Below are 26,768 nucleotides of genomic sequence, written 5' to 3'. Positions count from 1 at the left end.
GGCATGATGACCCAAAGCTCAGGATGGTGAAACAGAAAGATGGGAAGAGCCCAGATGCTTGATGACATTATTGAATTGCAGTACCAGCAATGTCTTCATTGTTTACATCACCATTAGTCATGTGTTCGTTTCCTTGCAAATGAACACATTCTAACTGGTATATTCCTTTCACTGTGAAAGATTTAACATGTTGGATTAAATGAGATTGTGTTTGAGAAAGTGTTTTGTATGCTTTGGTCATACTGAATTCCCTGAAAGCACCATACTGTTTGTTGTCCCTTCTTATACTTTTTCCTTTCTATCCTCTGTGATGTGTACCAACCCTATATCACCCTGTTCACCTGGCTAACTCATACTCATCATTCTGATCTCTCCTTAGATGTCCCTGCCTACCCAGAAGTCTTCCCCCAACCTACTTCTGCTCACTGAAGTTCTCACTAGGTATCCTGCCTTAGTGTTTCCACGGCAGACTGACCCTCTCCAATCATACTGTTTTCTTTCCTATTACAGGCTCCTCAAAGACAGAGACCTGTGCCTATCTTACTTGTGGCTGGATCTAAATGCTAAAGAATATCATGAGGTATCAGTTTCCCTTTACCCCTCAGGTCTGCTCTTCGTGGCTTTATTCCTCAGCAGATTCTTCCCAAATGGAACAAGATGGCCTCCAGTTGCTTTAGCCTTACCTTTTACCAACTTGGCAACCTAGATGGAAAGAGAGTCTCTCTCTCACATTAGGTCCAGAAAAAGACCTGGCCTGACTCTCATTGTCCTAAATTGGGCCAGGGCTGGGCCACATACCAACTTGGGGAGCAGAGATATGGGGTCAGCCCCACCAGAACCACAAAAACTGAAAATGAGGAAGGGGAACTTTCACAAAGGGAAACTGAGGCTTTGCTACTAGAAAATGAGCAAATAGATGCTGGACAGGCAAAACCAACTGAAAACAACTAGGGAAGGTGATATGTATAATGTTCTTTTCTTGAGCACCTACTATGTTCCAGACACCAGGCCAAGTTATTTTTATTCATTCAAAAAATATTTACTGAGCACCTACTAAATGCTAGGCATGATAAGGAGAAAGATATTGTCCCTGTTCCCACAGTATTTAAAATTTGAAGGGAGTTTGCCAGTATTATCTCATTTAATCCTTTCAACAACCATGTGATGTGTGTGTTTTATTTATCCCTACCTAACAGATTAAAACATAAAATGACATGTAGCATAGAGTGCTTAAGTAACTTGTTCAAAGGTTCATGGTAGTGAGTGGCAGAGCTGGAATTTAAGGTTGATCTGAGAGGTCTAGCCCTAATCTAATACACACCCTGCAAGTATGGATGAGAGATGAAGTGAGAGGCGACAGCATTGCCCTTAGTGGCCTACGGGGCCAGGGCTATCCCAGGGAATGCTGAGGACAAGACACTCTAATCAAGTTAAAATGAACATTAAGGTCAGGTAGTGAAATACATGCAAAAGAAGGAAGACAGACTCCTATAATTTGCAGAAATGAAGGGGAATTGGGGAACCAATTAATATTTTATTTCATTTTTAGCATTAAATGAGTCCTCATCTTTCCTCTTTGCTCCTTTCCTCAGCCCCTACAATCATTAAGTTATAGGACACAAGAGCTGTAAGATGATTGATTGATTGATTTTAAGTTTATTAATTTTGGAGTGCCTGGGTGGCTCAGTCGGCTGAGCATCTGACTTCGGCTCAGAGTTCGTAGGTTCAAGCCCCACGTCAGACTCTGTGCTGACAGCTCAGAGCCTGGAACCTGCTTTAGATTCTGTGTCTCCATCTCTCTCTGCCCACCCCCCTCCCACCTCTGCTCACACTCCGTCTCTCTCAAAAATAAACATTAAAAAAAATTTAAAAACTAAATAAAGTTTATTTATTTATGTATTTATTGAGAGAGAGAGAGAACAAGTGGGGGAGGCGCGGGGGCGGGGAGGGGACAGAAGATCCAAAGGGGCTCTTTTGCTGACCACAGAGAGCCCAATATGGGGCTTGAACTCACAAACCATGAGGTCATGACCTGAGCCAAAGTCAGATGCTTAACTGACTGAGCCACCCAGGCACCGCAGAAGATGATTTAGAGAGCATCTAGTTAAAACCTCTTCATAACCCAGATGGCAGCCAAGTTCTCCTTGCCTATTAAGACCTAGAAAAATTGACTCAAACTTCTGCTTCACCTCCAGTGCCTTTCCCAACATCTCTGGAAAGACCTAAGGACTTATTCTCATGGCAGTTGCTTCTGGCTCTAACAACTTGGTCTTCTATGTTCTTAGTCTCTACTCCGTATTCTTGCTCCCCCTTCATCTCATTGATTCAAACGTGTCATTGATTCAAACATGTAGTTCAACCTAATTATATGAAAATATAAATATATATTTATCTGTATATGTGTATATCTGACACTTTGTTTTATGCTGAGGAAAAAACTGAGTCATGAAGAGGTTAAAAGACTTGGTTAAATCACTCAGTTGATGAGGGGCAGGGTTGTGCCAATGAAGTGGTCTTCCTTCTACTTCATCATTCTGCTCAGTCGTCAGGCACCTTTGTGTAGGGCAGGCTGGGGTAAGAAAACTGAGGTGATGTTGCCCAGTCTTTGCAAATAAATGCAACTCTAAGGGTTTTCCTCAGTCTTCAGTGCTCATTAATTAACAATCTGTCTTAGCGTGCTTGAGTTGCTATAACAAAATATCATGGGCTGGGCAGCTTAAACGACATAAATTTGTTTTCTCACAACACTGGAGGCTAGAAGTCCCAGATCAAGGTCTGGCAGGGGAGATTCCTGGTGAGAACTTTCTTCTTGGCTCATAGATGGCTACCTTCTGTCTCCTCAAATAACCTTAACTCAGGTGTGTGTGTGTGTGTGCGTGTGCGCGCACACGCTTGTAGGAGACACAGAGTGAATCTCTGCTGTCAGGTGTCTGTGTGTGTGTGTGTGTGTGTGTGTGTGTGTGTGTGTGTAGGAGACACAGAGTGAATCTCTGCTCTTCTTACAAGGTCACCAGTCCTATTTGATTATTGCCCAACCCTTATCTCCTCATTTAACTTTATCTCCTAAAGACTCTATGTCCAAAGACATCCAGATGGCCAACAGGAACATGAAAAGATGCTCAACGTCACTCCTCATCAGGGAAATACAAATCAAAACCACACTGAGATATCACCTCATGCCAGTCAGAGTGACCAAAATGAATAAATCAGGAGAATATAGACGCTGGAGAGGATGTGGAGAAACAGGAACCCTCTTGTAATATTGGTGGGAATGCAAACTGATGCAGCCACTCTGGAAAACAGTGTGGAGTTTCCTCAAAAAATTAAAAATAGATCTACCCTATGACCCAGCAATAGCACTGCTAGGAATTTACCCAAGGGATACAGGAGTGCTGATGCATAGGGGCACTTGTACCCCAATGTTTATAGCAGCACTTTCAACAATAGCCAAATTATGGAAAGAGCCTAAATGTCCACCAACTGATGAATAGATAAAGAAGTTGTGGTTTATATATACGATGGAATATTACTTGGCTATGAGAAAGAATGAAATATGGCCTTTTGTAGCAATGTGGATGGAACTGGAGAGTGTTATGCTAAGTGAAATAAGTCATACAGAGAAAGACAGATACCATATGTTTTCACTCTTATGTGGACCCTGAGAAACTCAACAGAAGACCATGGGGGTGGGAAAGGAAAAGAAAAAAAAAGTTAGGGAGGGAGGCAAACCATAAGAGACTCTTAAAAACTGAGAACAAACTGAGGCTTGATGGGGGGTGGTAGGGAGGGGAAAGTGGGTGATGGGCATTGAGGAGGGCACCTGTTGGGATAAGCACTGGGTGTTGTATGGAAACCAATTTGACAATAAATTTCGTATTAATAAATAAATAAACAAATAAATAAAGGCTCTATGTCCAAATACAGTCACATTGTGGGTTAGGACTTCAACATATGAATGGGGGGGGCGGGGAGAGGAAAACAATGTGTCATTTCAGAAAACATTAAAAAAATTTTTTTAACGTTTATTTATTATTGAGAGACAGAGAAAGACAGAGCATGAGCATGAGAGGGGCAGAGAGAGGGGGAGACAGAGAATCCGAAGCAGGCTCCAGGCTCTGAGCTGTCAGCACAGAGCCTGATGTGGGGCTTGAACTTACAAACCACGAAATCATGGCCTGAGCATAAGTAGGACGCTTAACCAACTGAGCCACCCAGGTGCCCTGAGAAAACATTTTAACCTACCCCCCCAACTCTTTTTGAATATTTAATTATGAAAATAATGAACTATGGATAAACTCATTAGTACAGCAAAAGAACTTGCAAATCACCTAATAATTCTTGAGTGCCTACTATGAATGCCAGGCACCATTATAAGCACCTTATGTGTATTAACTCATTTCATCCTCACACCACCTTAATAGATAGATACTATTTTAATTCCCATTTTGTAGATAAAGAAATGGAACCTGTCCAATATCACACAACTAGTAAGAGGCAAGGCTATGATTTGAACCCAGATGGTCTGGCTCTAGAGACCGTGCTCTTAACCTCACCTCCATATTGCTTATACTTATTATAGTTATTTCCAATTTCCTGTGGCAAATAAACAGGGTTATATAAAACAAATAAAATTGGAAAATAATATATATATTTATATAGCTTATTCATGTAAACTGCTTACAATAAGTATTTTAAATTAAAATGAAAAAAATAGGGGTGCCTGGGTGGCTCAGTTGCTTGAGCATCTGACTCTTGGCTTCAGCTCAGGTCATGATCTCACAGTTTCGTGAGATCAAGCCCCACATCTGGCTCTGCACTGATAGCTTGGAGGTTGCTTAGGATTCTCTCTCCCTCTCTTTCTGCCCCTCCCCTGCTCACACTATCTCTGTCTCTCTCAAAATAAATAAACTTAAAAAAATTTTTAATACAAAAATAGAAGCAATTTGGGGCACCGGCTGGCTCAGTTGGAAGAGCATACAGCTCTTGATCTCGGGGTCATGAGTTCAAGCCCCACATTGGGTGTAGAGATTACTCAAATTAATAAATAAATTAAAACTTTAAAAGGATGGAAGCATGGGGCACCTGGGTGGCTCAGTTGGTTAAGCATCTGACTTTTGATTCCAGCTCAGGTCATGATCTCCCAGTTCATGGGTTTGAGGCCCGTGTCAGGCTCTGTGCTGATGTCATGGAACCCACTTGGGATTCTCACCCCCCACCCCTCCCTCTCTCTCAAAATAAATAAATAAACTTTAAAAAAATGGAAGCAATTGAACATTATCGCCAACTCAAGTCAGTAATGCATGAGGAAAGCATCCTTCCTAAAACTTTGGAGAATTCCAGCTACCTACTTATATTCTGTATAATGGGAACACTGAAATATTGCCACTTGCCTTTATTAGAATAATGAATTAGAAGTCCTTAATATATACTACCAATACAATTTATTTTGTAAATACCAAGTATACTTGGAAACAAAACAACCTCCCTGCTAAACTAGGGTTACCAACTGTCCCAGTTTGTCTGGGACTATCCCTCTCTTCCAGTCCATAAAATTTGTATCTTCTCTGGAACCAGAAATAACTGTACTCATCCAAGCATGTTATTTATTTATTTATTTACTTATTTACTTATTTATTTATTTTTGCCATGTCTTTGGTTTTTGGCGTTCAAAAGCCAAAAATTCAACTTACTTTGTTTCTTATGGTTTTCTTTTCCTGAGGCAGTAGATGATGTTCTAGTTGGGAATGGAGAGAGGGACGGGATAAAAAAAGAAAAGGCCAAAACATATATTTCTTATTATAAATCATGGTATCATACCAAAGGACATTATGCTAAGTGAAATGAACCAGAGATAGAAAGAGAAGTATTGTATGATTCTGTATATATGTGGAATCTAAAAAACTCAAAATAATAATAGAAGCAGAGAGTAAAATGATTGCCAAGACTGGAGGAGAGTGGGAGGAAATGGAGAAATGTTGGTAAAGGATACAAACTTCCAGTTATAAGATGAATACATGCTGGGGATCTAACCTGCAGTATGGTGATTATAGTTAATACTGTATTGTATACTACAAACTTGCTGAAAGAGTAAATCTTAAGTATTCTCACCAAACAAAGTAAAATAAAAAATAAAATAATAAAATCAATGAATAAGTAAAAAATTGCATCACAAGAGTCCAAAACTTATTCGTAGGAAACACAATTCTTCCCTGCTGTCAAATCCACAAATCCATATCCAGAGGGCTATATTTTTCCCAACTCTAGAAATTAGCCTGGCTTGGTATAGGTCTCCAAATATCCTAATAAGCTTCACCCTAGTTGTTTCTTCTCTCTTCTCCCCAAGGCTAGGAAACGTTACATAGTTTGGTCAGGTGAGACTCTTTTATCTGTTGTTCCAAAATGAATTGTCAGTGACTAAACTTTTTCCCTGAGTACATAGGCTTTTGACAGGAAAAGAGCCCAGTCTCTTTCACAAAGCTTCTTATCATGGCATTATTTTTTTTTCTTAGCATCTTTGCCTTTTAATATAAGTTTTGTTTTGGGGCGCCTGGGTGGCTCAGCTGGTTGAGCATCTGACTTCTGCTCGGGTCATGATCTGTGAGTTCAAGTCCTGCATTGGGCTCTGTGCTGACAGCTCAGAGCCTGGAGCCTGCTTCGAATTCTGTGTCTGCCTCTCTCTCTCTCTGCCCTTCCCTTGCTCATGCTCTGTCTCTCTCTCCTTCAAAAATAAATAAAAACATTAAAAAAATAAAGAAAAAGAATAAAAGTTTTGATTTCATCATTTCTGAGTTTAACACATTTCTTCTAAAAATAGAGCTCTTTGTTCTGAAACTTATCTTCCACTTGGAGGTGACAGGGAATAAGGCTCACCATAATTCTGGGGTGACGCTTCCAGTGTTTCTTGGTCACAGACCCTTCATGGGACTCTGGATGCTCATGGCAAGAAGTCCATTTGAAATCCATGGCACTGAATAAACAACAAAGTTCCAAGCTCCCACCTGTGCCTGGTGTGGACCCACCCGAATGTGACTCACACACAGCCAGATGGCAACAGCGCTTCCTCCAGGAGGTGTGGACAGAGGGATCCCGCACACATCTACCAGAAGATGGCAGAGTCCCCTTCTAGCCCCACTGGTTAAGAATGTAAGTTCAGAAACACACAAGACATAGGGATGCAGGGCTGAGGATGTTACACTCCTGCTCTGGGCCAATGCAGAACCCATGGCATTATTTTTGCCATGAACTCCAAAATGTCTGTTTTAAAACTTAAGGACTTGGGGTGCCTGGGTGGCTCAGTTGGTTGAGTGTCCTACTTTTGATTTTGGCTCAGGTCCCAATCCCAGGGTCACATGATCGAGCCCCACTTCAGGTTCTGTGATGAGTGTGGAGCCTGCTTAAGATTCTCTCTCTCTCCCTCTTCCCCCTACCCCCAACTCATGCTGTCTTTCTCAATAAGTATATATATTTAAATAATATATATATATTTATATATATATTATTTATATATATATTATTTAAATATATATATTTAAATAATGTATATATATTTAAAACGCAAGAACTAAACAGAGGGGCACCTGACTGGCAAAGTGGGTAGAATGTCTGACTCTTGATCTTGAAGTTGTGAGTTCGAGCCTCACCTTGGGTGTAGAGATTATTTAACAATAAAATCTTTTCTTTTCTTTTTTTTTTTCTTTTTTTTTTTAGAGAGAGAGAGGGTGCAAGTGAAGAAAGGGCAGAGAGAGAGGGGGAGAGAGACAGAGAAGCGGGGCTCACCCAAGGCAGGGCTCATGTTTACCCAAAGTGGGCCATGAACTCACCTGAGGTGGGGCTCAAGCTCACCTGGTGTGGGATTCGAATTCAGGAACCCTGAGATCATGACCTGAGCTGAAGTCAGATGTTTAACCAACTGAGCCACCCAGGTGCCCTTAAAAATAAAATCTTAAAAAAAAAAAAAAAAAAAAAAAAACTAAGGAGAGACTTTTTCTCTATGTATTTCTGCTATAAAAAATAATAATAGCTAATACACATTATATTTTATAATAATGGTACTATCTCACAGAGTTTTGGTGAGAATTAAATATGTTAATATGTATAAATTGCCCAACATAAGTTAGTACTCTACAAGTGTTTTGCTGGTCAAGCACTATTAATAAGCATTTTACATGCACTTTCACAACCTCATGAGGTAGGTACTACTATTATCCTCTTTTGCAGGCAAAGACACAAAGTAACAGTAATGTTATATGGGTCACATAGCTAGTAAGTGGCAAAGCTAGATTACAAGCCCAGGCTGCCAGGCTCCAAAGCCCTTCACTCTGCCACACTGCTTCTGCCTCAGATAGGAAATAGAGGAGTTGTAGGCGGTAAAGTTTAGCATTTTACTTTTTTTTTTTTTTAATATGAAATTTACTGTCAAATTGGTTTCCATACAACACCCAGTGCTCATCCCAACAGGTGCCCTCCTCAAATGCCCATCACCCACTCTCCCCTCCCTCCCAAAGGTTAGCATTTTAAAATAGTGATGCAACATTCTACTTTGAAAGGCACCAAAAAACTAAAATGGGATGATGAACAGATCAAAGGATGAATGCTGGAAACTCTGTGATCGAACAAGTGTATTAAAATGTTAATGGTAGGGGCGCCTGGGTGGCGCAGTCGGTTAAGCGTCCGACTTCAGCCAGGTCACCATCTCGCTGTCCGGGAGTTCGAGCCCCGCATCAGGCTCTGGGCTGATGGCTCAGAGCCTGGAGCCTGTTTCCGATTCTGTGTTTCCCTCTCTCTCTGCCCCTCCCCCGTTCATGCTCTGTCTCTCTCTGTCCCAAAAATAAATAAACGTTGAAAAAAAAAATTTAAAAAAAAAAATGAAAATAAATGAATAAATAAATAAAATGTTAATGGTAGAACAGTAGAATAGTGGTGCTTGTTGCAAAATTCTTTTAACTTTGTAGGGCACTTGGCTGGCTCAACTGGTGGAGCATGTGATCTCAGGGTTGTGTGTTCAAGCCCCACGTTGGATATAGAGATTACTAAAAAAATTTAGAAAATCTTAAAAAAAATTCTTTCAACTTTTCTGTATGTTTGAAATTCTCCATGATAAAATGTTGAACATACTCCCCCAAATATTACTGCAACATATTTGCACCTTAAGAAGAGACACTGTGGGGCGCCTGGGTGGCTCAGTCGGTTGGGTGTCCGACTTCAGCTCAGGTCACGATCTCACGGTCCGTGAGTTCGGGCCCCGCGTCGGGCTCTGGGCTGATGGCTCAGAGCCTGGAGCCTGTTTCCGATTCTGTGTTTCCCTCTCTCTCTGCCCCTCCCCCGTTCATGCTCTGTCTCTCTCTGTCCCAAAAATAAATAAACGTTAAAAAAAAAAAATTAAAAAAAAAAAGAAGAGACACTGAGGTAGTTTTCTTTAAAAGATAAAAAAATCTGTCCTATTTTGCATCCCATATGATAACACACATTTAATAGCTAAATTGTATAGGATAGGCAAATTGCTATGGGGCTCTGAAATAAGAGCAAGCACAGTGGATTAGTGTGAAGACCTCACAGAAATTTAAAAGGTGTGTCACTGTGAGTCCCATTTCTATGGATTGTGGCAAGTAAAGAAAAGGAGAAGAAAAGGACTAAATATACCATACTGAACACGGAGAATGAATCAGTGGAAGGCCCCAGTGCTGATAATCAAGGAATCAACATTTTTTTTAAGTTTATTTATTTATTTTGAAAGAGTGGGAGAATGTGAGTATGAGCAGGTAAGGGCCAGAGAGAGAGAACCCCAAGCAGGATCCTCGCTATCAGTGCAGAGTCAGACATGGGGCTCAAACTCACAAACCATGAGATCATGACCTGTGCAGAAATCCAGAGTCCAGTGCTTAACCCAGGTGCCCCATGAACCAACATTTTTTAAGGAGGGAAGTTAGAAGCTGAATGCAAATTATGTGCAAATATTTAGATTGTATCCTTGGGCTATCAATGTTAATTGAATAGTAAGAAAAGCTAACATCTATTGAATGCTGATACACTCAGGACTATTCTAAGCATTTTACATGTATTAATTCATTTAATCCTCTCACTATGAGAGTAGGTTCTATTATTATTCCCGTTTTACAGATAAGATAACTAAGGCACAGAGAGTTTAAACAACTTGCATAAAATAACACAGCTGAAAAGTGGTGGAGCCCAAATTTGAAATTAGGCAAATTCATTTCCATCCCTGTGCTCTTAACCACTCCCTTACACTGTCTTTTGTTAGGATTTTAAGCAGAACTGCTTCATAATTTTTCTCTTTCCCACCTACTTTTAGAACCAGTTGAGAAGTAGACACAGGAGTCACAGATAATAAATGTTATTTTTACTTCTAACGAAATCTACATTAAGTGATGTGCAACCAAGTGAACTGGCTAATAGTGGCTGAGTTAGTTAGATTTACCTACCTAGTCACTGGGAGCACAAACCAGCTGTAGATCTCAACCACAAGTAAGATCACGTTTTGCTAAGGTCATGGCATGACAGAGGCTGAAAACCATAATGCATCCTTTCTGAGAGCAGGCAAATCCAAAATGTGCAGGAGTGGCTGATCCACAAATGCTCATTTCCTTCTTCTAAACTGAGTAATCAGGGGCACCTAGGTGACTCACTCAGTTAAGCATCAGACTCCTGATTTTGGCTCAGGTCATGATCTCACAGTTCGTGAGTTTAAGCCCCGCATAGGGCTCTGTGCTGACAGCACAGAGCCTGCTTTGGGGTCTCGGTCTCCTTCGCTCTCTCTCCCTCTCTTTGCCCCTCCTCCTTCTCAAAAATAAAAAAACAGGGGCACCTGGGTGGCTCAGTCAGTTAAGGGTCCAACTTCAGCTCAGGTCATGATGTCGTGGCTCATGAGTTTGAGCTGTGAATCGGGCTCTACACTGGTGGTTCAGAGCCTGCCTGGGATTCTCTCTCTCTGCTCCTTCCCTACTTGTGCTCTCCCTAAATATAAATAAATAAGTAAGTAAGTAAGTAAATAAATAAATAAATAAATAAAATTTGTATTAAAAAATACCGATTAATCAGGTAAGTCCTCCTTCCTCCCTCAGAGAGGAATGAATAAGAGGCACAGGTTCATGTGTCCTCCGATGAAAATTCCTCCCCATGGAAATAGTAGGAAATAAGTATCTTCTCACCCAGCACTTCTTAGTTATTAAATTCATCTGTATAAGAAGAAAACATACTGGCTACACACCCACACAAGTAATGTGGAGGCTTCCCAGAAAGTGTATATAATCTTTGAAACTGAGGTACCCTTAGAAGAGCTTGGAGTATAGAAAACTAAGTAGAAGAACTTTTCCCAAAGCAGTATCTAGTTGAGATAACCCACTTAAAGCACCAAACACATTTCCTGGTTTGTTCTAAGTAGGCGATTAATCAATCTTCTTAGCTTCTATCTTTATTATTATTATTATTATTATTATTATTGTGATTGTTGTTCTGTACACAGCTACAATTCACTTTCTGTGCGAAAACACAGAGTAAAACACTTAAATGGCTGACCAAGTCTTATCCAGAGTACAGACACATTTTATATTTATAGCACTGTGAATTTTGCAGAGCACTTTAACATATATTATCTCATTTGATTCCCAGAACAACCCTGGTAAGGCAGATATTATAATGGAAATTGCATTTTGTAGAGGAGTTAGATTACAAAGTAACATGTAAGGTAAAAAATCAAATGTAATAAAAAATTAGTCACAAAATCCCTTAAAAGTTGCCCTTATAATAGACAAGCATATAGTCTCTCCATTAATCTAATAGTTTTCTCCTCCATTGTCTGATGTGTCTTTGGTTTAATTCTACATATAATAACTAGCTTGCATTTAGGGGCCATGTTGTACAAAAAGATAAGAGCAGTATATTTAAACACTGAGATCTCATCCCATTTTCTGTACAAGATGCTCACATTATAAGATACATAAGGGAACTGAAACTAACTGTGGAAACAGCAACTTCATGGCACCCTTACATATACCCCTGTGTCCCATGCCCATTGAATAGAATTAATGGCAGCTTCACATTTAAATGGTTTTCCACTCTTCCTTTCTCATACTTTTTAAGTAATGTTTGCTTTAATTTGAATAAGCTAAATAGACATAAGTCTCAACTAAATCATCATGATTTGAGGTTTCAAGTGATTTAGTCAAAATCATGAGGCAGCAAACCCTAATCAATCTGATTTCTATCACATCTTCCTTTAACTATATGATATCACATCCTCCCATTAGCCAGATAGTACAACTGAGGAGATCTTTACAAGCTCAAAATTAGGCATTTGCCTGATCAGATCCCATCTAGGCAGTGACTTCTCCCAGTGAAATCTTAGTGCAGATGTGGAAAAATGTTAAAATTAGTCTACCTAGACCAGAGCTCAGCAAAGACATAAGGCACATGTCCTTGTTCTTGTGAAAGTGCTATCACATCTTTAATGACTATTGTCAAGACCTCTCATCCACAAGACTGAAAAATACCCTGAAAGTGAAAAAGTGATTTACCAAGTGGCACTACAGAGTAAATTGTTTCACATTTGTTAAGTTGTGAGAACACAAAAATGATACCTCGCTCAAACAGATGGAAGGGACGGTGGTATCAGCAACTTCATTTTTAAATATGAGATGTGACAACTATTGGTGTATGATATCAAAGAAAAAAATAAAGGTAGCCTCATGAAAATATGACCGCTATAAAATCAGCAAAACTGTAAAGTAATAATAACCATCATTTTTTTTACTTTTATTTGCATTTATTTTATACAGAATTTACTCTTGGGCCATAAGTTTTTGTTTCTTCAGTTTCTTCTGGGATATCTTTTTCTTCTGTGCAACCTCCTCTTCTGGTTTAGGAACAATCTGCTCTTTTTCAGTAAGGATCATCTCAATGTGGCAGGGAGAGCTCCCATGTGGGTTAATCCTACCATGAGCCTTAGAAGTTCTATGCCACATCTTGAGGGCTTTGTTCACCTGGATGTGCTCAATGACGAGAGAATCTACATCTAAACCCTGAAGTTCATCATTACTCTCTGCATTTTTAAGCATGTGCAGTAAAAATTCAGCACTCTTTTTGGGCCACTGAGCCTGTGTCCAGCCCCACTGTTTGGCCTGGGCACACCTCCCAACTCCACCATTATAGCCACAGAATGGCATACATTGCTTCTGAAAAGTGACATCTTTCATATTCTTGGTGGCTTTTTGGATATGCATACTCTTGATGGCATGGACAGTTTCACATGTGTTCCTAAAAGTGAATGTGAAGGTTTGAACCTCTTTTTTATTATTATTATTATTTTAATGTTTATTTATTTTTGAGAGTGAGAAAGAGAGAGGTGGGGGAGGGGTGGAAAGGGAGCCGGAGACATAGAATCCAAAGCAGGCTCTAGGCTCTGAGCTGTCAGCACAGAGCCCGACACGGGGCTCGAACCCACGAACTGTGAGATCATGACCTGAGCCAAAGTCGGATGCTTAACTGACTGATCCACCCGGGCGCCCCTTGAGCCTCTTGATTTGCATGATTTCATAGGGCTTTCTGGGTCAAGTGAAGAGCAAACCGTTTTCAGAGATCATCTCAGGCCACTTAGGGGAAGAGCAATAACCACCATTTTTGAGCACTCCAAATACATTGTCATAGTAAATCTTCACAGTATGATCCCCATTTTATAGATCAGAAAACTGAGATTCAGAGAGACTAAATAACTTATGAAAATTATATTTAGGAATTGGCAGAGCCAGAATCTGACCCTAGAACTATCACATCCAAAGCCCATACTCCTTCCAGAATATCATTCTGCACCTGAAATAATAAACCCTCCTTAGCAAGGGAATCAATTTTGAAAATACAGTATAGCTATCTCTTACACAGTAAGTTTTTAGCTCTCAAAATTTAATGAAGTTTTTCCTCACACTTCATCTCAATTATGTAAGAATATTTAAAAGCAAAACATGTAACCCATTAAGTATGTATATTGAATATACTGTACTAGAATGAAATGATGGCTCCCAAAGTGGAGGGTGGATTCACTCACAGTATCCTGTAAGGGGGAGATTCAATTTATTCATGGGGCCTCATGGATGATGGTGGTAGAGAGGGGGTGATTCAGTCCCCTACCCTAAACTACAATATACACTATCAATATCAGAGTAAAGGAGTCATCAAACTGCTGGAGGTTTGAATGACAGATGTCTTGGAAAAGTAGATATCTTAAGACAAAAGTGAAATTAAGTTTTAAAAAAATCTCTAAATTTTTAAACAGTTACTCAAAAAGATCTGTTGGCTAAAAATCTGAAATGATAGTTATAATACTATAATTCTTCTCTTTCTCTCAGCTAAATTTTCAATAGTAATCTTTACGTGGGCAAATACAGGGTCCACCAAATACTTCCAAGTTCAATGTCAAGACTAGGACTAAGAATTAGTCTTGTCTTTAAATCCAATCTATTAATACTTGCACTCGATTCCCTCCAGCAACAAGAGCAACTTTATCATAAAGTCATAATTCCTGATGTATGTGGAAAGGTGATACTGTTGAAGTACCATCAATAAAGAAGATGTTTCATAGTGGTTGTGATTAATTTGTGCTGATCTTGGTACCACCTTGCTCTTGTAACCAACATTTACATTTGCAAGATGGTAGAATTTGAGAGATGGCTTACTGGTATAATCTGTAACAATGGCAGAGGAAGAGGCTAACTGGGCTCTATAAAGACTAAATCAAGAGAGACCACATAAACTAGATATAAATTTGTAAAAAAAAAAAAAAAAAAAAAGTTGCATTAAGTGTATAAGGCTAAAAAGCATGTTATCTTGATCCTAGTTGGAGGGCAATAGCCAAATAATCTGTGATTTCTTTTTTGTTTATATTAAACAGTAGAATCCACATGAATATTTTTCAGAGAAGACATCTAGTTTCATATGGTTGGAATGACTGCAGGTAAGAGGTGACTATTATGCCAATGGTTACAGTAATGAAAAATAAATTAAACGAATTAGCTTTTTAAAAATGCTTTTGAGGGGGGCACCTGGGTAGCTCAGTTAAGCACTGGACTTCGGCTCAGGTCATGATCTCATGTTTGGTGAGATCGAGCCCCAAGTCCATCTGTGTGCTGACAGCTTGGATCCTGCTTGGGATTCTCTCTCTCCCTCTATCTCTGCCCCTTCCCCCATACTCTCTCTCCCTTTCTCAAAAATAAATAAATATTTAAAATACTTAAATACTTACTTAAATACTTAAATATTAAAAAATACTTTTTTTATGGTTAAAATAAAGAACATGAAATTCTAACAACCAACCATCCCACAAGACTTTTACTGCCAGTATTGCCTGAATTCAATCCTAGGGGAGGTGGTAGCTAGGGCTCTCCAAGTGGGTCTGAGAACAAGGCCCCTGCACAGCCCTGAAACATGTATACTGAAGATAGAACCCTGATGCTGTCTCAAAGCTTTAGCTTTTGCTCACTTCCTCCCACAAACAATAGTTTTAATGTAAAAGCCAAACCACAGTGAATTCTTTGTTGTTTCTAGATAAAGAAACCCAACACATGATAATATGATCATCTTATAAGGTCATCTTTAATATTAAAATCTAAGCAAATGACTCTCCAATCCTCTATATTTTACTAAAGAAATAAAAACGTTCTATAAAAGAAAGACAGTGTAACAAATAAAGATGCCCCTAACGTTTGGCAAGGTTTGATTCCTCCTCTACTGGAATAATTAAAGCAGAAGCTGGCTAAAAACTGAAGTACCGTAGAGGGGGTTTCCTCATTAGGAAGGTGGGACTTCTCATGGTATGTATTCCAGGTAGGAGAACGCAGAGAAAACATTCCAGAAAATCTAATCACACTATGAACGTGACATGTCTTATACCTCTTAGATCTCTAATAAATGTTTTTAAAATTCCTTCAATTAAAATGTTAACATGGTGCTTATAAAAGCATTATCATAAAGAAGGGGACTGAAGAAAAGGAATGGGAAGAAAAACGGTCCCCAAACTCTTGAGAAAGACTTGATCAATTAACAGCCTTCCTCATCCTCATCCCCATGGTCCTCTCTTGTCATTCGCTAGACAAATAATTTTAGTTGTCTCTTTTGTGCTCAGCAATGTTAGACAGTAAGAAACTCACGGGGCATCAGTGACAACGCTTCATTCGTTGGCACAGTGGGCTCCAACGAGGCTCAACAAACCGGAGCTGGGAAGTTCCCTAGGGCTTCCCGGAGGAGGCGCTGCCTCCCAGTTGGAGTTTGAGAGCAAAGACAACATCAAGCTTTGGGGGTTGCTCCGGCACTGACAGCAAAGCTCCCTGCGATACCAGGCATACACGCCCCCTACAGAACAGGGTAACGGGCAAAATGTGTTGTCGACCTCTGGGAGAAAACTGAGTCGCGCTTACCATTTGTCGAGAGGAGAGAGTGGAAGGGATGGAGTGAGGAAAAGAAGCAAAGCTCCCCTCTTCAATAAGGCGTGCACTGCAGCCCCTGTTGCCAGATCCATTCCCGGAAGGAGCATTCCAAATGCCCGAATCCGCGGAAGAGGGAGAGGCCAGGGCCGGGATGGCCGAGAGAACTTGCTGCGCATTGACGGCCAGGCAAACAGGACCGGGTTGGTGACACTTGGGTCTGTCTGCCACCCAGCCAGGTCTCCAGAGTCCTCACGACCCTCCTTTTAAGACTCGCCAGGGCTGTGGCCTAACTAGAACGCAGTAAACTTGCTCTTGGTTTCCCAGAGATCCCAGGCTGGGGCTTCCAGGCCGCCCGGCCGGGACTTGTTTCGCGTCGCGAGCTCTTCTAAGCGATTGCAAGTGGGGCGCCGCGGGGGAGGGCAGGGAGGAGAGTCCCCACCGCGCCCTCCGCTGCCCCCACCCCTGCAGCAGGCACCTTTTACCGAAGAGTTTTCTCCCTAATTAATTCAAATTCTCTTCTTCCCTCCCTTCAGACAGGGGGAGCTGGAGTCCCACAGGCCGAGCCCTCCTGGCTTGCGCAAAGGTGGAAGGGCGGGGGCGACTGCCGACCCCAGAGTGCAGTGGATGGGCCGCTGACCTGCGGGGTGAAGGGAGGTGCGGGCCTGGAGTTCCCGCCTTCTTTCTTCCCCTCCCAAATTACGAGGCAAGAAGGAACTCTAACTCTCGGTCCCGGCAGAACCGCCCAGTGCTGGGCTAGGGGCGCACCAGCTAGTTGGGGCGGAGCGGCCTGCCAGGCCTCGGAACCACCCCAGGGTCCAGGACTTCGGTCTTTCTGGAGCCGAATCCCGCTCGGCCCAGCGCTTCTCCATGTTTGTTGTTTGGTGTTTGTTTGTTTGTTTGTTTCCTTTTCTCTGCGCTTCCCAACCTTCTTTGCCCCAGGGTTCAGTTTTTTCCTTTCCTCAAGTCGAACATCCTTCCTAGGTAGAGAAGACTTTTTCCTCCCCTGTTTCCATATCTTACACTTGGGCTGCTGAGTGACCTTGGAGAAGTCACAGCACCTTCTGGGCCTATGTAAAAAGAGGGGAGGATGTTCTGTAGGACTGTTTTTTCAGAAGATACTTCCGAAATTCAGCCCGGGAGGACTGAGACCAGGGAACGAAGGCGGTTCCTCCTCCTCCCCACCTTGCCACTGATAGGACAAAGCTGTGCCCATCAGCACAATGTCATCTGGAAAAGAAGGTCTTTGAGTAGGAGCTTTATATTAAAATGGGGGAGGGGATTAATTTAATTCTTATTTTGAGAAATTCTGATGTAAGACACCCCCTCGGGAAATAAAAATAAGATGACAATGCTTTCTTAGGACTTTATGGCTGATTTTGCAGCATTTATTTTCAAATTTTATTCTGTGCAACTGCCCTCCTTGGCTGATCTTGCTCCTGGCAAGCAAAGAATGACCTGTACATTTCTAAGAAGGCAAGGGGAGGGGGTGGTGATAAGAGAGAAGTTGGCGCTAGGTATAACTCTGCCAACTGTTGGGGGCAAAGCAAAGGGATGGTGGTCTTTCACACATGTTTAAGATCTGGTTACCTTTAATTCCCCCCGGAGCCCATGTCGTCCGCTAATGGGCGTCTGTCAGCGAAGGGCTCCTGTTTCTCCACTTGCTGCGGAGAGTGGAAACAAAGGGGCAAACAGCAAAGTGGACTGCTCAGCCAGAAAGAAATAGCCAGGACTCTAGAGGTGGCAATGAGGGCTCAAGGCCTGGTAGGACTTAAGACCAGGAGGAGACTCCACCTTTTAAAAGCCTCTTCTCACCGGCCACTTTTCCTTCCAGGTAGACAGGAGCTGGAATAGGTTCTACCACCCTTCTTAGAAAAACCCACTTTTCACACCAAAAACCGAGCTTTTCAAAACCAAGCCAAATACTGCTGGTGTTTGGAACAGAGTTGTTTCTTTGTCCAGAAGCCATTAAAAAATACCAAGCAAACTTCTTACATCTCCCTAGCTCCTTACAGTTTATAAAATATTTTTCACTGGCAACAGTTCACCTAATCCTGTAAGCCAAAGCATCAGGTAGACTCCTCATTCTCACGGTAGAGGTAAGGAAATGGAGAGACTCAAAGAAACCAAGCAGCTTGTTCAAGGTCACAGTCACAAAATGCCTAATCCCTGCTTGAAACCCCCCTCTGCAAGGCCTCTCTCATTTCCATTCCTTCCTGTTATCCCCCCCACCCCATGATTGGGCCTGGGCACCCAGAGAATGTTCTTACAACCCCTCCCCACCCCAGAAAGGGGTGAATATTAACTCATTCAGGATGCAGTTTGCCACCATCACAGGCACAGGTGGAGTCCAATGGGCACATGGCTTTGGAACCGGCTTTCAGATCACATTTTCTTCTGGACCGTTCTTCAAGGAACCCACATTAAACACCCCCCCCCCCCCTTCAGCCATTGGCCATTCATGTTTTCCTCACTGCCAAGGCTCTTCCTATAAACCATGTAAAATAAATAACCTCAAATATAACTCTTAATTGCTTCCAAGTCGATGTTTCCTCATCACTAAACTTTATTGCTTCCCAATCTTTAAGATAAACTTCCCTCGGGACTCTGTCCCTTTCAGGAGACAGGCTGAGAGAAGCAGCTTCTCCGAGATTCTACCTGGATGTCCCAGACCCGGAAGATGAACAAGGGTGTCAGGGTGCTCCTAGGCTGCGAGGCAAGGAGAAGCCTCCGAGGGCTGGGGCTGGACTCTGGGAGACAAAACGGGTAAGTTTTCCATCTGCTCGTCGCCCCCTACAGGCCGCATCCGCCATCGCAGCGCGAGCCCATCCTAGCCCGTGCAAGTATTTTGCTCTAGCTAGGTTCATATTTCCCTGGACCTCCGGATTCACCCTCCATTCCCGGAGGGACTGCGTGCGAGGGCTCCACTCAGGGACTCTGGTCTGGATAAGTTCTAAGGACTACAGGCCTCGAAACTGGATTGACATTCTGGAAATGAGTGCTGGAGGAATGGAAACCAGTTTAAATTCGTTTAGCCGAAAGCTAAAATTCTCTCCCATAAAAAATCAACCCCCTTCCTTTTTCTTTTTTTATTACAAATAAACCTGCCTAAGTGGAATAAAAAGTGGATATCAGTCGTGTTGCCTTTAAATCTCAATGTAAAGAGGGATTTCAGTGCCTTTCCTCGCCGGTGCCAGCGTTCAAACCAAATGTGAGTTTCAACCCTCCCCCTACCAAATGCTTACGTTCATTATATATATTTGCATTTTCCCTTCTGCTCTAAACCTTCGTAGTTTAACAAGCTTAAACCAAAAAGAGCTTTCCAAAGGGGTACAGCCAGGTCTATCTCCCAGACATTTGCCAGCACTTTAAACAGCCGCTGGGCCAGCTTGGGGTCTGGATCTGAGAGTTTCCTATTCTCCAAGAAATAAAGGAAGGGGTCCATCTCCAGGCTCTAGTTCAAGGTTGAGAAGTAGCTAGAAGGAAAGTTTCCGGCGGATCTTTGCTCCTCTTCTCCCTGCCGCCTAATGCATCGCTGGAAAAAGCCCTGCGGATCTCAAGCGTCGGCTTGTGGCGGAGTGTCAAGCTGCGGGCTCAGGCTCGGCCGGTATTGCTGCTATGCGTGGAAATATGAGCGAGTAATTTTATAAGTAACAAAGGATCAGGGATGGAATGAGGCCTCTGTTATCCAATGTCATTTAGAAGCCTTGGATCAGCAGCTTCTTGAGGCTAAAAGTGAATTCAAGAAGCCCTGCCTTTCCCTTTTCCCAGGGGTGTCAGCTAAAATTAGAAATAACCTCTATGTGTTTGCACAAATCATGTACCATTTGCTGTTTGTGTAAAAACCGATTAGCCAGACACAACTGTGAAACAACTTGTTACTTTTATAGCTGCAACACACAAACAAATTTAGATCCGTTTAGTTTTCCTTGTAAAAGGAGATTAGAGGGGACCCGCCCGGAGACTGTGTGGTCCATAATCTCTTCTCCGTGAAGGTTACTGTTGCTTCTTTCGGCCGCAGTTGATTATCAGGTTCTTGTTTATCAGGTTAAACTATCTCACCCCCGGCAGCTTGTTTTATTTTAGGACCCTGATCCAGGAGGAATGTTTACTCAGGACACAATAATGTTTACTGTTTACCAGGAAAACAGATTCGGTATTTTCCAGGACACGTCTTTCAAAGCGACTCCGTAGCCCACGCCTATAGTAGAGAAATAAGTCTCGGATCTGAAGCCGGGAGGCATCTCCACGACGAAGAGGCGAGGTGGACGCCACCGACAGGGACTGGCTGTGTTTTGCAAGCAGGACGCGCATAGGGCCGAGCTGACAGCACTGCTACCCGTTCCAGTTTTAAAAAGCGATTTCGCATAAGTAATTGTAACAGCTAAATTAATTACAAAATAATTAGAATTGATGCCGTTTGAGGATATGTTGGTGGTGATGGGAAACGGCTTCCCGCTCTAGATGTTTTCTTTCTACCTTAGTACTTTTAAGGTTATGACAGCTGAAATGCACATTAAAAATAATCTAGGAGGACATCTCCCCATTCCTACCCTATCTCTCATTTCACACTAACCTAGCCTTATTTAAAAAAAAAAAAAAAACAAGACTTTTAAAAAAGGGGGGAGGAGGAAGGGATGATGTACACCTATTTTTAAAAGGGTGTTAAGGCCAGTATTCCTTGGCCTTCGGAACACTACGGGTTGGAGGGAGAGGAGACATGCACAGAAATCCTTCAGAAATCAAAATTATGTTCTGGATTTATTACTGCCATACAAAAGAGGTATATTATTTAAAAATATTATGAAAGAATAGGACAACTATGTATTATTGATCAGGTTAATATAGATAATACAATTCCACTGCAAAAACTAAACTGCCATAACATACATTTAAACAAAAAACTGGAGTTTATCACTTCCACTAGGGGAATGAAAATAAATACCTTCAAAAATTTAAGATTTAAATGCTAAAATAGGGGGATGTTTGTAATTTATGTTTTTTGAAAGAATAATTGAAATAACCAAGGACTCTCATTATGGAAGACAAAAGTCTGGTATTAAAAAAAAAAAGATTGTGCTGTTTAGACTTAGGTTATTTTTTTTTAATGGCAGCTTATTTTTGTCTATAGAAATATCTGGTCATTCAGACTTAATGGGTTGCTATGAACAAGATCCTCACCCACATTCCAATTTTATGTAAAAACTAAAAGAAAAATATTAATACGATTTAAATTAGGCATATTCTTTCCTTTCTCCAATTAAATTTTTCCTACACTCAAATTACGCATAGCTAAGTTCGAAAGGGTCATTACTTGAGACTCCTCAAATTTTTGGGAAAGATAAAATGTAAATACAATTTTAAAATATTGTCGTTTACCTCAGACCTCTAAATAAAACACTAGGGTAAGCATTTTAAAAATTTATTTACAAAGTTGTGTACAACACGATGGAATAACATTTAGAATACCATATATATTCATTCATATATAAACAGACTTTTATAATAGAATGACACTTTTCGCCTTTTGAAAATTTTTTTATATTTAAAATCTCCCAACGTCTCTATACATTTTCTTCTCACATAAAACTGCGGAGAGTGAACCTTCAAAAAAAATGAAAGTTCAGAGCTCTAAATCTACTGAATTTTTTTTCTTAAAAAAATAAGAACCCCAAAAGGAAAGTCAATAATTTTTATACAAATATGTACAAAGAATTTCCCTCCCACCCCCACGGTACTGAGAGCAGGAGCCGTCGGGGTACATTTTCGGAAAATTCGGTTTTTCGGTTTTACCTGTACAGAAAGCTATTCCCGGCGGGCGTGCGGTGTGAGTTTGCTCCGCCAGCCTAGGTGTGCGCAAGGGGGTGGAGGCCGCCGAAGGTCGGTGTTGAGGGGTCGGGGGGAGGAAATGGAAGAGAGGCAGAGTCCGGGATTGGGCAGGGGGGCCGGGCCCGGGGCGGGGCGCGCAGACTAGAAGTGCAGCCACCGCCCCGGGCAGCCGCCCGGCCCTCGGTCCCAGCCACCGGCACGTCCCTATTGAGCGGGCCATTTGGCTTGCGCTGCAGCGGCGGCAGCAGCCGCGGCCGAGGCTGCTGGCTGCAGGAACTGTCCAGAGAGCGGCACGCTCAGGATGGGTGCGATGGTGGCCGTCGTCCGGCTCAGCGACAGCGGCTGGTGCGTGGCCATGAGCGCCGCGGACTGCACGGTCCCGGGCGGCCTCAGGAAGGACTGTGCTGCGCTGCCGCCCCCACCGCCCCCAGTGCCCCCAGTTACCCCGGCGCCCCCAGCGCCCGCCGCCGAGCCCCCGGGCGCCGCCGGGCCCCCGCCAATGATGTTTTCGATGCTGAACGACGGCCGCGCGCTCGGCTCGGACTTGATCAGTGACGCCGTGGTGCCCGCAGCGCCCGCCGTGCCCGCGGCGGCCGCCGCAGCGCCCAGGCTGTTGAGCTGCAGCTGCAGGCCCGGGCCGAGCTGCGAGCCGAAGGCAGCCGCTTTGCGGCCCAGCTCGCCCGAGGGCAGCAGCGGCACGGCAGGCGGCAGCACGGGTGCCACTGGCGGCAACGCGTATGGGTACTGGAGCGCCGCGGCCGCTGCCGCTGCCGCCGCAGCAGCCGGGTGAGAGTAGGCACCAGCCGCGGCCGCGGGGTGCAGGCCGTAGGGGCGGCCGTAGGGCCCCGCGGCTCCTGCTGCCGCCGCCAGGCTATAAGCGCCGAAGCTCTGCATCATGAGCGCCGTCTGCTCGCGCAGGTGCTCCTGCTGGTGGCGCTTGAAGCGTTTCCGGCGCCGCAGGAAGCTGCCGTTGTCGAACATGTCCTCGGACTGCGGGTCCAGGGTCCAGTAGTTGCCCTTGCCCGGGTTGCCCGGCTCGCGGGGGATCTTGACAAAGCAGTCGTTGAGCGAGAGGTTGTGGCGGATACTGTTCTGCCAAGCGGGGAACTTCTCCCGGTAGTAGGGGAAACGGTTGCTAATGAACTCGCAGATGCCGCTCAGGGTCAGCTTCTTCTGCGGACTCTGCAGGATAGCCATAGTGATGAGCGCGATGTACGAGTAGGGCGGCTTCACCAGGCTGTTCTTGGGCTTGCTGGGGGCCAGGCCTCCCGCCGCACCGCTGCCCGAGCCGGGCCCGCCGCCGCTCCCACCGCCCTCCTCGCTGCCAACGCCACCCTTGCAGCCGTCAGCTTCGGAAGCGCCCGCCTCGCCCCCTGGCCCAGCCCCGGTTCCAGTCGCCTCTTTGGGCAATGCCAGGGGCTGCTGGTGCGGAGGCTGAGGCTGCCCGTGGTGGGGTACCGCTGGCGTCACCTCGTCCGCCTCGTCCAGGCGCAGCTCCGGCGGCCCCACGGGGCTATCGCAGCCCGCGTCGCTGTCCTTCTCCTCGAGCCCGTCGTCGCCCTCGCCCACCACATCGATGTCCACGTCCTCGGCCGTCAGCACCGTCTGGCCGGACATGTCGCTGGCGCTGCCGCCGCCGGAGAGGGTCATCCCTCCTCGGGGTTGGTGGCGGCGGCGGGGAAGGAGCGGCGGGCGATGGGAGTCGTCAGGGGCTGCCGCCGAGCTCAGGGGAAGGGGGCTTGGGTGCTCCGGAAAGATGGGAGAGGGGAGGGGGACGTAGGTGGTTCGGGGCCCTCCCGGCTTGGCTCACAGTTAGCAGCCCGGCATCGCGCGGCGCGGGCGCTGCCGTCCGCCCCCCGCGGCCGCGCTCTTCAAACTCCTGCTGTCCCTGGCTCTCGGTACTAGGCGCTCGATGCCGCTCCGGGCCACGGCGGCTTCTCCACGCCGCGCCCCCTCACTTCGCCCGCCTTCCTCGGCCTCTGGCCCGGGCGTGGAGAGCAAGAGCGGCGCAGGCGGGCGCGGGACGCCGGGCGCCCAACAGCTCGGGAGGGCCCGGACAGGGGCAACAGGGGGAGGGGGGTGTCAGGGACGCCGAGCCCCCGTAGTCGAAAGTCCCGTTTTAAGGACTGGCCTGATAGATTACTTTCTACTTAAAGATCCAGCGGGAGGCGGGGCCACGTGACCGCGCGTGACGTCAGGGCCGCGGTGGAGCCGGCCAAACTCAAGTTGGTTCAGGGAATTGTCAACAAAGGGACGAGGGACGCGCAACTCAGCGCCGCACGGTGCGCCAGCATCCCGAGGGCTCCGAGGGCGTCCTGGCCCACCCTGGACCCCAGCCTAGGCTGGAGCCTTGCTCAGGGGTCGAGGGAGCCTGTGGGTGTGAGTGCTGGAGGGTGGTTGTGAGCGCGTGAGGGCGTGGGCCTGGGAGCGTCCGCGGGACCCTGCGGCTCTTGCTGCCCTGCCCTCCCTGCCCCCTCTCCCTTCCCCCTTCCCCACTTTGCCAACACTCCTTAGGCTGGGACTGGGCAACACCGAACGAGATTCTCATCCCTTTTTTTTTTTTAAAGGAAAAACTTAGTAGCCTCCGTTTTGTTTTTGGGGTTTGATTCTTTTTAGCTCTTGAGTAAGGGCTGCGCATCCGGCTCCGTATTGCTAATTAGACTTCAGATCCCCTCCTGTCTCGGTGCTCTTTCGGCGGAGACAATTACTGAGGTGACGCGTTCCCTTTCCCCTGAAAGCCAAACCACTTGGGTCCTGCCTTCTGCTTTCCCCGCTAGATGTGAGCGTGCTTTTATATATATATATATATATATAAATTTTTTCCCCGCGCGGCCACAACAGCATCAGCTGGGGTTCCCGAAGGTCAGAAAATAGTTATTGATTAATCTATTAGAATAGTTGCCGAGAGAAATAAAAACGACGTAAAATAACAGCGAACCTATAAATAAAGAGGCTGTAACTAGCAGCTGGGAGTTGTTAAACGACTTAGCAAGTGAAAAAGTCGGAAATGAGGCGCTGGGGAAGGAGCCGGGACTGGCAGCGGCCTGGGTAAGTCGAGTGGAGCGAAGTAGAGGATTCCGGGCCTCCAGTTTGGACGCCGCGCTCGGGCTGGGACGCCGGGAGCTGGCGGTGTGACTTTACCGGGCAGCGGGGCCCAGCCTCTTGGGAATGGGGGGCGGCCTCGAGCATGCGGGTGGGCTAGGCTCTCAGTTGCTGCTAACTCACGTGGATTCTTTCCTCTTAAGGCTTAGGTAAATCGTCCAAGATTTAACTTCCCGCGGAAACCAGTAGCAGAGCGGGTGGAGGAGGCGAGGATGCGGCTGGTACACACCGAGTTTCCTTGGCAAGGAAAATCGATGGTAGGAAAGGCTGTGGGGATTTAACTGGGGTTGAGGGTGGAGGCTCGCAAAACCACCACCGGTGCGTGGCATTGCCAGTGCGTGCGCTTGGACCTCGCACCTCGGGATAGTGCTCCTGACCTGCTGAGTCCGCGATGCGCCACCTCTCCTTCCGAAGTTTTAGGCCGCCTCACAGCGAGCTGCAAGAGCGGGCCGGCCGTGGCGGGCTCCTTGAACCCAAGTCCTGTCTGTCCGCTAAGTCCTGGGAGGAGAATTTTGGCCTCGCCAGAGGAAGGAGCACAAGGGGAGCGAGCGGTCCCAGAGGAAATAGTTGGTGAAATATTTACAGAAGACGCTGGGAAACCGATTTAATTCCAGGTGGACAGTGGTGTTCTGATTCCCTCAGTCTGTGTCTCTCACCTACGACGCTCTCAATCCTTGGCCTAGAAAAAAAATCCGTAAACTTACTTCATTATAGGCAGTGAGACACATAGATTGACTTTCATCTCCATTAGATAATTTCCTGGCTATAACACTAGTCCATTGGATCTCCATTTCGCAGGACGTTCCTGGTTTGTACTGGGGATTGGGGGGAGGGGGGCAGTTACTCCATCCAGAGACAGCCGCGGAACTCCAAAGTTTTTTTTGTGTTTAAATGATCCTCCCGATTCCCCTTTGTACCTGACCCTAAAATGTATCTCTGAGTTGATTTCCGCAGCTGCACCTCTTTGTGGCCCCGCAGGTGCGAACCGTTTACAATGCCATCTAGACAGCCTTCCGTGAAACCGACGGGAGTGGCGCGAGCTGGCTGCCCCCTGCACCCGGCTGCAACTGTCCGAGCAACGCAATAATTACAAAAGGAAGGTCGGAAGGACAAAAAAGAAAAAAGAAAGAAATCCGAAATCTGAAATTCAGAAATTACTTTTACATAGCTTCAGTTGTCCAGCTCCAATGCCAGGCGTGGGCCCCAAGCCCCATTACAGCCCAAGAAGCTGGGGTCTCGTGGACGCGTGCCGTGTGTGTGTGTGTGTGTGTGTGTGTGTGTGTGTGTGTGTGTGTGTGTTTGAGAGAGAGAGAGCGCGTGAGCGTGGGAGTGGGAGTGTAGCGGCTCCGGGGACTGCCCTCGGCAGCCTTCTTAAAGTAGCCTCCAAATGAGCCTAATTTCGATTCTGCTGTC

At 44.9% G+C, this 26,768-nt stretch overlaps 2 protein-coding genes across 2 annotated transcripts; both read right to left on the bottom strand.

Moving 5' to 3' along the window:
- Positions 1 to 12,784: 12,784 nt before the first annotated feature.
- LOC123599992 (60S ribosomal protein L17-like) lies at positions 12,785 to 13,250 on the bottom strand. The gene has a single exon (XM_045482415.1). The coding sequence runs from the start codon at positions 13,233 to 13,235 to the stop codon at positions 12,795 to 12,797; it is 441 nt and encodes a 146-aa protein (XP_045338371.1). The 5' UTR covers positions 13,236 to 13,250; the 3' UTR covers positions 12,785 to 12,794.
- A 9,089-nt stretch (positions 13,251 to 22,339) lies between these two features.
- On the bottom strand, positions 22,340 to 24,845 carry FOXD3 (forkhead box D3). Its single transcript, XM_045477663.1, has one exon. The coding sequence runs from the start codon at positions 23,901 to 23,903 to the stop codon at positions 22,458 to 22,460; it is 1,446 nt and encodes a 481-aa protein (XP_045333619.1). The 5' UTR covers positions 23,904 to 24,845; the 3' UTR covers positions 22,340 to 22,457.
- Positions 24,846 to 26,768: the final 1,923 nt, after the last annotated feature.

The sequence above is a fragment of the Leopardus geoffroyi genome, chromosome C1 (assembly GCF_018350155.1).
Source record: "Leopardus geoffroyi isolate Oge1 chromosome C1, O.geoffroyi_Oge1_pat1.0, whole genome shotgun sequence".
Lineage (NCBI taxonomy): Eukaryota > Metazoa > Chordata > Mammalia > Carnivora > Felidae > Leopardus > Leopardus geoffroyi.
This window is presented reverse-complemented; position numbering and strand designations above follow the sequence as displayed.

What these genes read in the sequence shown, in the direction of transcription:
- LOC123599992 (XM_045482415.1), bottom strand. Translation starts at nt 13,235, where the DNA reads ATGCATATCCAAAAAGCCACCAAGAATATGAAAGATGTCACTTTTCAG.
- FOXD3 (XM_045477663.1), bottom strand. Translation starts at nt 23,903, where the DNA reads ATGACCCTCTCCGGCGGCGGCAGCGCCAGCGACATGTCCGGCCAGACG.